Source organism: Rhinopithecus bieti, unplaced genomic scaffold (assembly GCF_001698545.2).
Source record: "Rhinopithecus bieti isolate Rb0 unplaced genomic scaffold, ASM169854v2 scaffold_35569, whole genome shotgun sequence".
Lineage (NCBI taxonomy): Eukaryota > Metazoa > Chordata > Mammalia > Primates > Cercopithecidae > Rhinopithecus > Rhinopithecus bieti.
Genome location: NW_016815046.1, coordinates 302053 through 316871, shown reverse-complemented (window position 1 = coordinate 316871; position 14819 = coordinate 302053). Strand labels below are relative to the sequence as shown.

At 39.0% G+C, this 14819-nt stretch overlaps 1 protein-coding gene across 4 annotated transcripts in view; it reads left to right on the top strand.

The window, feature by feature from the left end:
• The window catches only part of LRGUK (leucine rich repeats and guanylate kinase domain containing), a 161121-nt gene that overhangs the window by 122547 nt on the left and 23755 nt on the right, over positions 1 to 14819 (top strand). For 3 of the 4 annotated variants that reach the window (XM_017852934.1, XM_017852936.1, XM_017852935.1), the window contains one exon: positions 4392 to 4531. In XM_017852934.1, the coding sequence (XP_017708423.1) occupies positions 4392 to 4531 (140 nt within the window). Of the gene's footprint in view, positions 1 to 4391; positions 4532 to 4645; positions 4733 to 14819 lie in introns of all 4 variants that reach the window. The other variant, XM_017852937.1, reaches the window with a different exon arrangement.

Sequence of the window (14819 nt, the reverse complement as noted above, 5' to 3'; positions counted from 1 at the left end):
GGGGGTAGTAAGTGATTCTGAAGTCATCTGTGCATCTGAGGACTTTTTTTTTTTTTTAAAGCCTGTTCCCAAGTCATCCATTTCTAAGTGCTTTCAAAGAGAGATCAGTTCTAGCGTTGATACATTTTTTTTTTTGCAAGGTTTTATTTAAATGTCAAAAGCTCAAAAGCTCATATTGAAAAGTAACCAGTCATATTTTTGGACAGGAGAATGACTAAATTGCCTTGCTAAATAAGAAATCTTATTAATGTAGAAACACTTGTCATTAAAATAGAGATTTTGTTTTTCAAAATATTTATAATCTGACCCCCAAATGGTAAGTTCATCACTAATTATTGACCTGGCTACATGCCTGTGATACCAGATCATCAACATCTTCTATTTTTAACTTTCCTTAATGCAGTAAATGGCCCTATTTAGTCTGTTTGATGATATAATGTTAAATATACGTACAAATCTTTTATTCTTAGGTACATGGCCTCTACTGCTTTTGGTGTTTAGTTTGGATTTTATGCTTATTCTTTTAAAATGTTTTATACAAATATTATTTTAATTTGTTTGACTTCAAAAGAGTATGTCTAACATAAAAGATCTAAGCCGTTTAGAATTAATTTGAAATGTGGTTCCAGTTGTTCCAGATACTTCATTTATATTTTCCTGCATTTGTAATGATACTAATCCATAAAATAACTTTAAAAATCTGCCTTGGATCATTAAATTCATTTATGCTTCATTGCAGGTATTTAAATAAATTTAACTAGCATATATACTGAACAACTTGGTTCTTTTTGTGGACTGTAAAGTAGTTTATATGTATTTAAAATGTTGCCTCAAGGTTGACTTTAATTTAGATAGCTTGAATAAAATCACATTAAGAAAATTTGTCACATGGTGTTCTAACATTGGGAATTATGGTTTTTTCCTTAAATTGGGAAGTAAGCTCTTTTGTCCATTGATGTATTAAGACATTAGACAATATATGAAGAACTGTATGAAACTCTTTATTATAGGAGTTCAAGTCATTAAAGTGGTAGTATTACAATGTAGTTTAATAGTCATCTAAACACACTATCTTTACCCAGAATGTTTTGTTGCTGAGAAGTCACTAAGACATTAAATTATTGGGATTATAGCTGCATTGTGTCATCAGATGGAACTTGACTTGTTTACACCACAGTACAGACAGCTTATGTCTTAGAAAACTGGAAAAAGGAACCCGGACACAAAAACTATATTTTGAATAAACTTTTATATATTATGTAGGATCTATTCTATGGAAATTATTTCAGTGAATATAGCTTTTATTTCTTTAAATTATATCTTATTTATATGGTTCCAGTTCATCTAGTCTTTTTCCTAATGCTCTGTACTTAGAGTGACATCAACAGGACAAGGGTTTTTTTCCAAAAGATAAATTAGCACAGGATGCACCTCCTTCCTCTCTCTCTCTCTCTCTCTCTCTCTCTCTCTCTCTCTGTTTCTGCCTCAGCCACACTGAATTCTTTACTGTGATGCAGTTATATTAAGGATACATCTATGTTCTTATACAAGCCACTTTTTCGGTCTGATATAGTTTCCCCCAGATGTTTGAATACTGTTCTTCTTTATGCCTTTTAATATGTGTTCAGATGTCACCACCTTAGGTGGACTTCTTCTGACCACCATGCCATCTCTCATGCTGTCCCCTCATCCGGCTTTCTGTTTCTTCATCACACTTGTCATTACCTGACATTATTTAATGTGTTATTTGTCTGACTCCAATATTAGCATGTAATCCCCACAGGTCAAGAACTTTTTATTTACTGCTATATCCCCAGCATCCAGAGCAACAGCCAGCACATAGCACGTGTGCAATAATTTGTGGGTCAAGTGGCTTTTATCACAGAGATTCAACAGAGAATGCTTCTGCATACAGTCATTTCATTTTATCGCTTTGTGATTAAACACAGTTTCTTTAATATTCCTTTGTAGATTGTTCTATACCCAAAATTCTTTGGATATAGTCCTCACCCATTTGTTGCATCTGTTCAAGCTCCCTTTCTCAAGACAGGGCCTAGGTGGAACTTTAGACTTCCTTACCATGATTAAATACTTTTACTTGTCTGCAACAACTTTGACCTTGTGTTATTGGTTTGGGATTGCCACACAATTTGGGGGGAGTTCAAGTTCGGATTCCAAACCAAAGTAGAGTCTGATTTCCCACAGGTGTTTCTATTGTCTGGTTAGGTAAGAATCTGTCCCCAGACAAAGCCCCTACGTCTATGGACTGACATTTCCAGATACCCCTTTTCCAACTTGTCACCTTTTCTTTTTTTTTCTTTTTTTTTTTTTTTGGTTGAGACGGAGTCTCGCTCTGTCGCCCAGGCTGGAGTGCAGTGGCCGGATCTCAGCTCACTGCAAGCTCTGCCTCCCGGGTTCACGCCATTCTCCTGCCTCAGCCTCCTGAGTAGCTGGGACTACAGGCGCCCACCACTTCGCCCGGCTAGTTTTTTGTATTTTTTTAGTAGAGACGGGGTTTCACCATGTTAGCCAGGATGGTCTCGATCTCCTGACCTCGTGATCCACCCATCTTGGCCTCCCAAAGTGCTGGGATTACAGGCTTGAGCCACCGCGCCTGGCCACTTGTCACCTTTTCAAACAGTCCAGGTCTCCTCCTCCTCCTCTTTCTCCTTCTCCTCCTTCTTCTCCTTCTCCTTCTTCTCCTCCCTCCCCTCCTCCCTTCTTCCTCATCCCTCCCCTCCTCCCTTCTTCCTCATCCTTCCCCTCCTCCCTTCTTCCTCCTCCCTTCTTCCTTCTCCTCCTCCTTCTTTTCTTTTTTTTTTTTTTTTTTTTTTTTTTTGTAGTTGTTTTGAGGCAGGGTCTCACTCTGTCACCCAGGCTGGAGTGCAGTGGCAGAATCATGGCTCACTGCAGCCTCTACCTCCTGATCTCAAGTGATCCTCCCACCTTAGCCTCCCAATTAGCTGGGATAACAGGCATACACCACCACATCAGGCTAATTTTTGTATTTTTTGTAGAGAAGAGGTTTCACCATGTTGGCCAGGCTGGTCTCAAACTCCTGGGCTCAAGCGTTCCGCCAATCTCGGCCTCCCAAAGTGCTGGGATTACAGGTGTGAGCCATCGTACCTGGCCAAGTCAGGTCTTGCATGCCGAGCATGCAGGGTCTGTGGCTTCCCCTCTCAGACCATGTGTTCAAACCTCAGTCCCCGATGCCCTCTGACCTCTTAGCATCAATTCTCACTCCTCTGACTTCAAGTCTTCACTACACTTGTAGTACCTAGAAAATTTTCTTTCTTGGTTTCTGCCTTACTATGTATTAAAAACAAAACAAATTTATGTTATACATTAGTGTTTTTCTCATCTTTGGGTGGGGGTAGTTTTCCACTTCTGCTCAGTCCATCATATTGACTGAAGGTACATGTGGATATCATTTATTTTAGCACTTTAAAAGCAATACTCCTGAACGTGTTGATGCTCTCATATAGCCAAAGCTATTTACTCCTAGCCCCTCTGTGAATGAGCAGTAATAGAAATTTATACAGTATTCTTATATTCTAGGTCTCTGAACATTCTAACATCTTAAAGGAAATATTAGATATTATTTATGAGTAAATTCTGTTAAACAGTGGCCTCAGGCTGGGCACAGTGGCTCAAGCCTATAATCCCAGCACTTTGGGAGGCTGAGGCGGGCAGATCATGCGGTCAGGAGATCGAGACCATCCTGGTTAACACGGTGAAACCCCATCTCTACTAAAAATACAAAAAATTAGCTGGGTGTGGTGGTGGGTACCTGTAGTCCCAGCTACTCAGGAGGCTGAGGCAGGAGAATGGCGTGAACCCAGGAGGTGGAGCTTGCAGTGAGCTGAGATCACATTACTGCCCTCCAGCCTGGGTGACAGAGCGAGACTCCTTCTCAAAAAAAAAAAAAAAAAAAAAAAAAAAAAAAAAAAAAAAAAAAAAAAAAAAACAGTGGCTCATCAATTCCGTCCATATTCCATTTCAAAGCTTCTTAGCATTGCTTAGTTTATTTTCCTTTTAGCCTTTTGGACTTTCATCAAATGAAAAGTCATTATAAGGGTAATTTTTCAATTAAATATCTAGAAGCTACTGTTTTTGACATGCTTTACTTCTTTTGATTCTATTTATAAGCCTGAATTGATTAAGTATTGGGTATATTTGGAGGATATATCTATTAGGTGTTACAGACTGACTTTATTATTATGAGTTATTTTATTGTAAGATATATTTTTATTTTAAAGTTGAAATGCACAGACTTTAAGTATCTAGCTTGTTATGTTTGGGCAAATAAAAATATAAAACATTTCTATCCCTTCAGAAATTTCCTTTATATTATGCCTTTTATTTTAAACTCTATTTTTTTCTCCTACCAGATGGTAAGACATCCCACCTGAAATCTGAAGTACATCCTACAAAGTATAGTTCTTCGAATATTGGTGATTTCCTGCATTCTACAGACAGAAACTACCTTGTTAAATTATGGGCCAAACTTTCAGCCAAAAAAACCCCAGCGGTAAGGGAGGGATAGAAGCGGGGAAGCAACAGCTGAGCTCTACACAATGTCAGACAAAGAGAGGATTTAATATTTTGAGACTAACAGATTTCCCCAAAATTATTCTCTCACTAGTGTCAGCTGAAGACAGGATGTTGCCTCTTTGTACATCCCTGAGAATAGACACTGGTTCTAAAAGTAGAATATTCAGTATCAGATTCTGTGAGTACCTTTCTCCCGGGCTCCCAGTGAAAATTCTGACATTCAAATCTTCCATTTGGTAAGAATAGAAAAGCATTACAAGAAAATTAATGCAGTGAAAGATGTATTTCAAGGGAAAACTTGTTGCTAGGGTATAAATTTGAGTATTCTTGGGCTGAGCCTGAAAAGTGAGTCCACTCAAAGATTCTGTGTTTTATAACTTAGCACTTCTTAAACCCATCGCATCGCTTAGTCCCAACTTAATTCTTTGGAAAGTTTTGAGAAAGCAGCATGCACAGGAGTATTGAATGCAAAATTGGCACGGCATTCAGATTAGGTCATACTTGTTTTCCATCTGTAATCATTTTTATGTGATGATCTGGGAATACAGAGACTTGCAATTGCAATTTGCTGCAGAAGCAACAGAACTTTGTTTTGGTTGTGAGTTCCTTGTTTGTGTTTCCTTAAGGCTAGCCTGTTTTTTGTTGTTGTTGATTTTTTTTTAGACGAAGTTTTGCTCTTGTTGCCAGGCTGGAGTGCAATGGTGTAATCTCCACTCACTGCAACTTCCACCTCCCAGGTTCAAGCGATTCTCCTGCCTCAGCCTCCCGAGTAGCTGAGATTACAGGCATGCACCACCAAACCTAGCTAATTTTGTATTTTTAGTAGAGATGGGGTTTCTCCATGTTGGTCAGGCTGGTCTCGAACTCCCAACCTCAGGCGATCGGCCTGCCTCAGCCTCCCAAAGTGCTGGGATGACAGGTGTGAGCCACCACGCCCCACCAAGGATAGCCTGTTCTAAACAAATAGTTGCATCAAGTCAGAACCATTGGCAGTGTTCAGTGCCAGTGGTTCAATGGTCAAAAGAATCAGACTGATTACTGATTACTTCAGGCAAAAAGTCTCAGGCTGGGGCATATACAGATATAGTATAGCTATATACAGTTTACTCTTACTGAGTCATAATAGTTTTGGGTGTTCTAGATGCAAGAAACAGTATCTCTGCTTCTATTTCCTGCATGTGGTGGCCCTCTCTCTCCTGGCTGGTCTCTTCCACTCGCCCACAGACTTTGCTCCCACTAGCTTGAGCAGGCTCTCATGCGCCATCCAGCCCCAGTGGTCCAGGCCTCTTGGCTCTGTGCTCATTCTTCCCAGCAATTTCCTTCCATCTCTTTAATTCAAGTTGCTGAAGACAGGAGAATCTACCCAGCCCAGCTTGACTTTTCAAGCCATGCCGTGGAGGTCATATTAGCCTGCCTGTCTGGTCACCTGTGGCAGGGCAGAAAGCACGACCTGTGGCTCAGGCTGTGGCTTCTTAGAGGCAGCAGGGGGTAAGTCGGCGCACACTAAACACCTATAAATAAGATGAATTTGTTCCATGATACTGAGTGTAGGAAAGTCGTATTTATCCAAAATCAATTAAATCTGGGATTGTTCCCATCCCACTAGGATTTGTGGGAAATCAAATGTCATTAGAAATGTGGATCACTCCCCATATTTGGATTAAGCTTAAGAATCCTGAGGGTTGCACCATCCTGGGAAATTGCAGAAGAGCCTCTAGCTTAATAACCACTGTGGTTACCGTGGACATGCTTCTGATCTAAGGCACTAAATCCCATTCTGAGCCAGTGGCCCTGGTGTTCTCCATCCTACCTTTTTCTACTATTAGTAGCTTTTTTCTTTTATTTTTTTCTTTTGTAGAGACAGGGTCTTCACATGTTGCATAGGCCGGCCTTGAACTCCTGGCCCCAAGTGATCCTCTCACCTCAGCCTCCCAAAGTGCTGGAATTACAGGCATGAGTCAATGAGCCCAGCTAACTAGTAGGTTTTTTCCTAATACCTACCCCTGACATCTTGCTACACCTGGGGTAATGGGTGGAAGTCAACAGGTAAAGCTCCCTCTACATGAGGAACCTATCACTCTCCGTCCTTCTGGTCCTGGGAAATCCACCTCTTTCCAGATCAGCCCACAGCTTTCTCTCCTGCCCTTGGTATTCCAGCCTTCTTGGATGGTGTGGCTTGATGCTTCTTGGACTTTCAAATACAGCATCAGTGTTTTAATGTCCCCTTGGGATATGGAAATCCAGAGTGCAAACCTTCAGACCACTAAATCCTGTCCACCTATTTATTCCTTAGTGTTAAGCCTGCGCCCTGACAATCAGAGGCAGCCCATTTCCCAGGTGGGCTGTCCTGACACACAGCTGGATTCACACTGATAGGCAGAAGCACACACCATTGACTTGCACCCCTCTTCCACTTAATGGGTATTCATGGTTTATTTAAATGTGTTCAGAGATCACATCCTTTGCAGGAACATGGAGGCCATTATCCTTAGCAAACCAATGCGGGATCAGAAAATCAAGCACCACATGTTCTCACTGATCAATGATGAGGACACATGGACACATAGAAAGGAACACACACTGGGATCTTCAGAGGGTGGAGGGTGGGAGGAGGGAGACGATCAGCAAAAAAAAAACTAATGGATACTAGGCTTGATAACTGGATGATGAAATAATCTGTACAACAAACCCCCAAGACACAAGTTCACCTAACAAACCTGCACATATACCCCTGAACTTAAAAGCTAAAAAACAAAAAATGTCCAATCTAAATATCCCCTGTTAGAAAATGTGGGGGCCTAATTAAAGAGAGTGCTGGTTGGCTGAGAGCGGTCCTCATGCCTGTAATCCAAGTACTTTGGGAGGCTGAGGCGGGCGGATCATGAGGTCAAGAGATCGAGACCATCCTGGCCAACATGGTGAAACCCCATCTGTACTAAAAATACAAAACATTAGCCAGGTGTGGTGACGCGTGCTTGTGGTCCCAGGTATTCAGGAAGCTGAGGCAGGAGAATTGCTTGAACCCGGGAGGCGGAGGTTGCAGTGAGTGGAGATCGTGCCACTGCACTCCAGCCTGGGCAACAAGAGCGAAACTCTGTCTCAAAAAAAAAAAAAAAAAAAAAGTTCTAGTCAAGGGCGATAAGGTACTAAGGGCTGGGGACAAGGGAACAGAACTGGCAAAAAACAAAAACCAAAACCCACTCCGTGCTCTTAACTGTGATTCAGCTCTAATGTTTTAATATAAAATGAAGACAGTATGGGGAAACTGGAGAGAAGATAAAAAATCAGTGTGAGAGTGGAAGGGGCCACCCTGGTGATGATTGATGGGGGAAAGGACCCAATATCCCAGGCCACCTGTTACTGGAAAGAGTTTCATGAACTTTGACACTGGATTGCTCCTTGCCTGCAGTGTCCCTCCCTGAGAAACTGAGCAGCCCCCATAATCCATAGCATCTGGAAGCCTGTGTGGAGCCTGTGTTGTGTCCAGTGTCAGCACTGTGGCATTTACTGACCCCTGATGGTAGTAATTTGCAGAGCCCTGAGGTTCTGGTGCCTTTGCCTCTCAGTGCTAGTAGTTTAGGTGGAAATACAAATGTAACAAGGTAGTTTCATAGAAAATCAAATCAAACCCCCTCAGAACTAACAGATTCACTCTTAAGAAATAAGGGCAAATGTAATAACTGAATTGCTCTTGTCATATGTATGGGTGAATTCACCTAAGATTATGTTTGGTGCCTTATTTTTCTTTTAAAGATTATGGATTCAGTGCTCTTGGAATTTGCAAGTATTTATCCCATTTTAGGAGATCTCACAGGTCGTTAACCTTTTGCACAGCTGGTATAATGATGCAAAAGAAGCAATATACCTTTTTAAGACCATCACAGCAGAAGTTTCAGTGAGACATTATGTGTGTTAGAGAACATACATTGCCTTTATGCAGCATTTGTAATTTAGAAAGAGCTTTTGTGTAGGATATCTCATATACCCTCACTGCAACCCTAAGGAGAAGATGTTGTTTATCTTCTCTTGCCTTCCCAAGGTAAATTTCCATGTCTTTTGGAACTTTTAGTGGATGGAAGAAAGTAATTGCAGCTGCCTTTGTCAAAACCTTTATCTTAAATTATCCAAAAGAAAAAAGGCATTTTGTGCTTTTTGGTGCCTTAAGTATACATTTAATATATTTATATTTTCTTTTGCAAACTATTAAGAGGGCTTTGACAGTGATGGACAAGGTAGCAATTCCCATCTCCTGTGTGTGTGTGTGTGTGTGTGTGTGTGTGTGTGTTTCTGGTTCTGGTTCTGTTTCTCTGAAGCACCATTCTCACTTATGTCAAAGATTGCATTCTTTCTCTCCTGCTCAAATCCACCTCAAAACTCACTGTGTACATGAGGCCTTGTCCATACTGCTTCTGTAATCTAATATTCTCCTCTTCCCTTGGCCATTGCGTGCAGTGACATGTGTGTGAGCTGTGATTACAAAATAACGAGGCTGGTTTTGTGTATGTCTTAAGGAAACCAGTCTTATTTCTTGGTAGTTACATATGGCATATGTCCTAACTAGCTAGGTAAGTACATGTGTATGTGTGTATTTGGTCTATGTTCATGTCTATTTCCATTTAACTACTGGCTTCTTGACCCAAGAGGAAAAATGCACTACTTTTGAATCATGTGACAGCCTTGCCATCTACTGGGTGATCTTACAAAAGCCACTCATCTGCTATGAGATGCCATTTCCTCTTCTGTAAAGTACATACAGAGAAATAATAATACCTATCTTACAATGTCATGGTGTCAAATGCATATGAAACTTCTTTGTAAATGATTGACTACAGAACAAATGTTGTCGCTATGGCAGTGATGGTAGGCAGGGAGTGAGGAAGGGCTCAGGCCCTCAGCTGTACTTCTTTATATTCAAGAACAGCAGCTCTCCTTTGGGGGATCATCGGCATCTCCGTATCACCAAGAACCTTCAGATACCTGAAAAGTGGTTAATTGAACTTCTGCTTCCAATAAAGGCAGACCTGGTAATTTGGAGTAACCTTCTTGCTGAGAACAGCTAGCAAATCTGGATTAAAAAAATATCTACTTGAAGGGATTAGAGAATAAACAGAAGAGAAAGTTTATCTGGCCAGGAATTAGGGGAGGATGATCCTGAGAGGTGAACCTGGTACCAGAGGGCACTTACTCCTGTGGACCTTTGCTAATTGAGGTAGACATGGCTGAAGGCTGACTTGACACTTTGAGAGTCTTGTGGAACTAGGACAATAACATCAAATATGAGGTCCATCAAGGAGGTAAACTTAGTGAACGATGCTTTCTTTAGGTTGGTAACCAAAGGGCTGCAACCTTGGAGTAAAGGTGAACAAAAAGTAGTCAGGACTTCATAGGAGCCACAGTTAAAGTACTCTTATTCTTGAAATTATATTCAAAAGATCCCAGATGTCCCTAGGTCCATGGCAGAAAAAATATATATAAATAATGTTGTAAATACACTGTCTAATGCATAATGAAAAATAACTAGGCACATAAGGACGTGGGAAAACTTGAACTAAAAATAACAGAATCCCCAGATGATAGAAACAGGCCTACAAGAGCCTCCAGATTTTAAATACATATTTTGAAGCCCTCAAGCATCGATGTTATCAAAGCAAGACTTTAATGTGACTGTATTTATAATGTCCAAGATATAAGGCAAAAATATAAATTTCAGCAAAAGTGGAGACAATAAAAACTAACTAAATGGAAATGGTGAAAACCTGGGGGAAAATAGTAACTGAAATTGATACCCCATTAGACACAGCTAAAGAGAGAATTAATAGACTGAAAAGTTGATAAGAAAAATAAATCTTAGAAACATAACAAGATGGGAAATACAGTGGAAGAGTGAGTAAGAGACATAAAGCAAATGTGAGAAGTTCTAACATGTGTTATTGAATCCTAAAAGGAGAGAAGAAATGGAACAGAAACAAGATTTGAAGAGATAATGGTTGAAACTTCATGGTTCTGATAAAAGTCATCAAGCCATAGATTAAATAAATCTTAAAAACCCAACTTAGACACATATTTGTTTTGAAATCATATTGTACTAAAATTAAAAACAAAGGAAAACATCTAAAAGCAGTCACAGGGGATAAAATTACTTTCAAAAAAGTAATATTAGGTTAACAGCTGACTTTCCAAAAGAAATCATGAAAGCAAGAAGACAGAGAATATCTTTAAAGTGATAAATTATTGCCAACCTAGCATTTTGTACCCAGTGAATGTATCATTCAAAAATGAAGGTGAATTAAAGGTATTTCCAGACAAAGAAACAGGATTTGTCACAGGAAGCCTACATGAAAGGAAACACTAGAGAATTTTCTTTTGGCAGAATGAAAATGATTTCAGATAGACAGCGTCATAGATAGAGAAAAAAATGAAGAACAAGACAAAGGGTAATACAGGAGTAAATCTGAATACATGAGTAAATCTAAAGGGTTGTTGACTATATAAAACAGCAATGGCTTTAATAGTACATAGAATTAAAATGTATAAAATTAAAATATGTGGAATGAAGGGAAAAATGTAAATATATTTAATACCACTGAACTATACACCTACAAATGGTAAAGACAATAAATTATATGTGTATATTTTACCTCAATAAAAAAGTTTAAGATATAAAAATTAAAAATAAAACTAAATTTATGACAACAATTATAGTAAGTCAAGAAGGATATAAATGGAGATGAAATGTTTTAGAATCCTTGCATTTGAAGTCTAAGAAGAGGGTAAATGTAATAATATCAGATTATCAGATTTTTATGAGTCAAGAAAACATTTTAATCTCTAGGATGATACTAAAAGAAGATTGGGAAATGTATTTTTTTAGTCTAATTGGGGGAAGGAGTAGAATAATAAATAAATAATTCAACATGGTATCAGAGGTCATAGCCAGTGCAATAAAGCATAAACAAGAAATAAATGGTGTAAAGCTTGAAAACAGTTAATAAATGCATTTGACAAGATTATTAGAAGCATAAAACATATAAAAATAAATTTCTACCTAATAGCAACAATTTTAAATATATTTAATTTTTTAAAAATATATATTCAGGCTGAGTGCAGTGACCTACGTCTGTAATCCCAGCACTTTGGGAGGCTGAGATGAGAGGATCACTTGATGTCAGGAGTCTGAAACCAGCCTGGCTAACATGGTGAAACCCCATCTCTACTAAAAATACAAAAATTAGCTAGGCGTAGTGGCACACGTCTGTAGTCCCAGCTACATGGGAGGCTGGGGCACGAGAATCGCTTGAACCTGGGAGACTGGAGGTTGCAGTGAGCTGAGATCACACCACTGCACTCCAGTCTGGGTGACAGAGGGAGACTCTGTCTCAAAAAAAAAAAAAAAACAAACACACACACACACATATATATATATTCAGTAACACCCAGAGTGTCAAGTATTTAAAAACAAATTAATAAAAGGTGTGCAATGCTTCTCAGAAAAATGTAAAACACATTTTCTAGAAAAATTAAAGACCTAAAATGTGGAGAGATAGACCATGTTTATGGATTGCATGCCTCCATATTATACAAATATCTGCTTTCTTCAAATAGGTCTATACATTCAAAGCAATACAGTCAAAAAAATTCTCACATTTTTGTGGAAATTAATAATCTGATTTTAATATGTATCTGAAAATGCTGGTATCACCACTAATAGACAAGTAAAATAAATAACAGCCCAGAAATAGATCCATGCACACATGGAAAGTTGATTTATGAAAAAAGTGACACTGCTGAGCAGTAGGAAAATGATGCCTTTTGTATAGCATTAATTAGATATAAATAGGAACAAAATTAGATTTAACCCTGATCTCACACCATATATAACAGTTAAGGTAGATTGTCTATAAAATGTGAAAAGCAAAATAATAATCAAAAAATAATGTAAGATAATATTTTTATGATCTTGAGGTCAAGATTTCTTAAATGTAACACAAAAATAATTCATTACGAAGGAAAAATCTGAAATATTGCAGTACATAAAACTAAGATCTCCTGTTAATTGAAAACACAGCATTAAGGAGGAAAAAAAAGACTACAGAGAGTGAGGAGACATTTGCCATAACTTAACCAACAAAGTGTATCCAAAATATATAAAGAACTCCTACAAATTATTAAGAAAAAAACATAGGTAACCTATGGGAAAATCCCTTCACAAAGTAATATCCAATAGCCCATATTCTTATGAAGAGATACCTGGCCTTATTACTAATCAGGGAAATGCAAAATATAATCGCAATGAGATACTACTATGCATAAACTAAAAGTACTAAAATTACAAAGACTATCAATATGTGGGGCAATGGAAATTCTTATAAGACAACCGATGGGAAATTAAATTGGTATACCTTGGAAAATAGTTGAGCACTACTTACTAAAGTTGAACATGCATATACCCTATACCTCAACTGTGGTATTCTTGTGTATATACTCAATAGAAATGAGTGGCTATGTGCACCAAAAGATATGTGCAAAAATGTTTATAGTAGCATTGTTCATAAGAGCCCTAAACTAGAAATTCACATGTCCATCAGCAGAAGAATGGCTATGTAAATTTTTGAATCGTCATATAATAAAATATGTACAGTAATGTAAACCAACACACTTAACTTCTTGGTTGTATTTCACAAACATACTGTTGAACTAAAGAATTCTAATGCAAAAGAATACATGCTATACATGCCATCTGATTCCATTAATATACAATTTAAAACAGGCAGTATTAAACCATGGTATTTAGGGATGCACATTTAGGTGATAAAACTATAAAGAAGAAGTAGTTACTGTAAAAGTCAGGAGAGTGCTTATCTCCAGTGGGGGAAGATGTGGTAATAGTTGAAAAGGGTCTTGAGGGACCTGGAGACGCTGGCAATTGTTTGTGAGGTTTAGGAGACCACCTGGTGAACTGGAATGCTATTTGTTCTGTTCATTAGCTGGACAAGCCACAGTGAGTTAACATAACCCACTCTGGGATTGGGTAGGATTTTCTGAGGGCTGTAGTTTGAAAAATTAAGAGTAATCTATAAGGCAAGGATCCAAGGGTGATGCTGAAGCCCAAACCAGCCAGAGTCCAACTTGATGATCCATCTGAAGGATTTGAAGTGAGTGAGGATCCATGGCAGTAGCCCAGATTAGGGGGAGACCCAGCTTACCACCCCACTGGACATAAATCTGAGGAAAGTGAAATAATGAGTCAAGGGAAGTGTGGCCACATAAGATAGTATCTGTGGTCTGTGATAGTTTGTTGGCAGATGAGTTCATTATGTCATTGCTAGTTGATCAAGCTTAGAAAGAGCCTTTGCTCTCATAGCCATCGTCTCCATTCCCATATTCAAAAGGACCTTCCTTCCTTCTTTTTTTCCCTCCTCTCTTCCTTTCTTCTTTCCTTTCTTCCTTCCTTCCTTGTTTCCTCCCTCCCTCCTCTCTTCTTCCTTCCTTCCTCCCTCTCTCTCTCCCTTCTTCCCTTCCTTCCTCCCTTTCTCCCTCTCTTCCTTCTTTCCTCCCTTTCTCTCTCTCCTCCTCCCTTCTTCCCGTCTTATCTTCCTTTTCCTTTCCTTCTTTACTTTCACTCTCCCTTCCTTCCTTTCATTTTTCTCTTCCTTCCTTCCTCTCTTCCTCCCCGCTTCCTTCCTTTCCCTCCCTTCCCATCCCTTCTTCCCTTCTTTTGCCTTCTTCCCATTTCCTCATTTATTTATCTACCCATCTTATATTTGTTGAATTCCTATCATGTATGTAGGATATTGATTTGCTTTTTCAATATGAGCAGACATTTGCTGATCAGACCCTGCTGTAGACACTAGAACAATATGGGTCTGGTCCCTGTCCTGATAGAATTAATATTCTAGTAGTGAGATCCTCTGGTCTACTTGTACTGATGGGATAAGGTCATTGTATCCCTAGTCCTCTTACTACTACCTTCTTTCTTTGAGTAGAAAATCCTCAGTATTACTGACTTCCAATATACTGACAGTTATTTTAATTTTTTTTTTTTTTTTTTTTTTTTTTTTTTGAGACAGAGTCTCACCCTGTCACCCAGGCTGGAGTACAATGGCACGATCTCGGTTCACTGCAACCTCTGCCTCCTGGGTTCAAGCAATTCTCCTGTCTCAGCCTCCTGAGTAGCTGGGATTACAGGCACACACCACCACACCTGGCTAATTTTTTGTGTCTTTAGTAGAGATTGGGTTTCACCATGTTGGTCAGGCTGGCCTCGA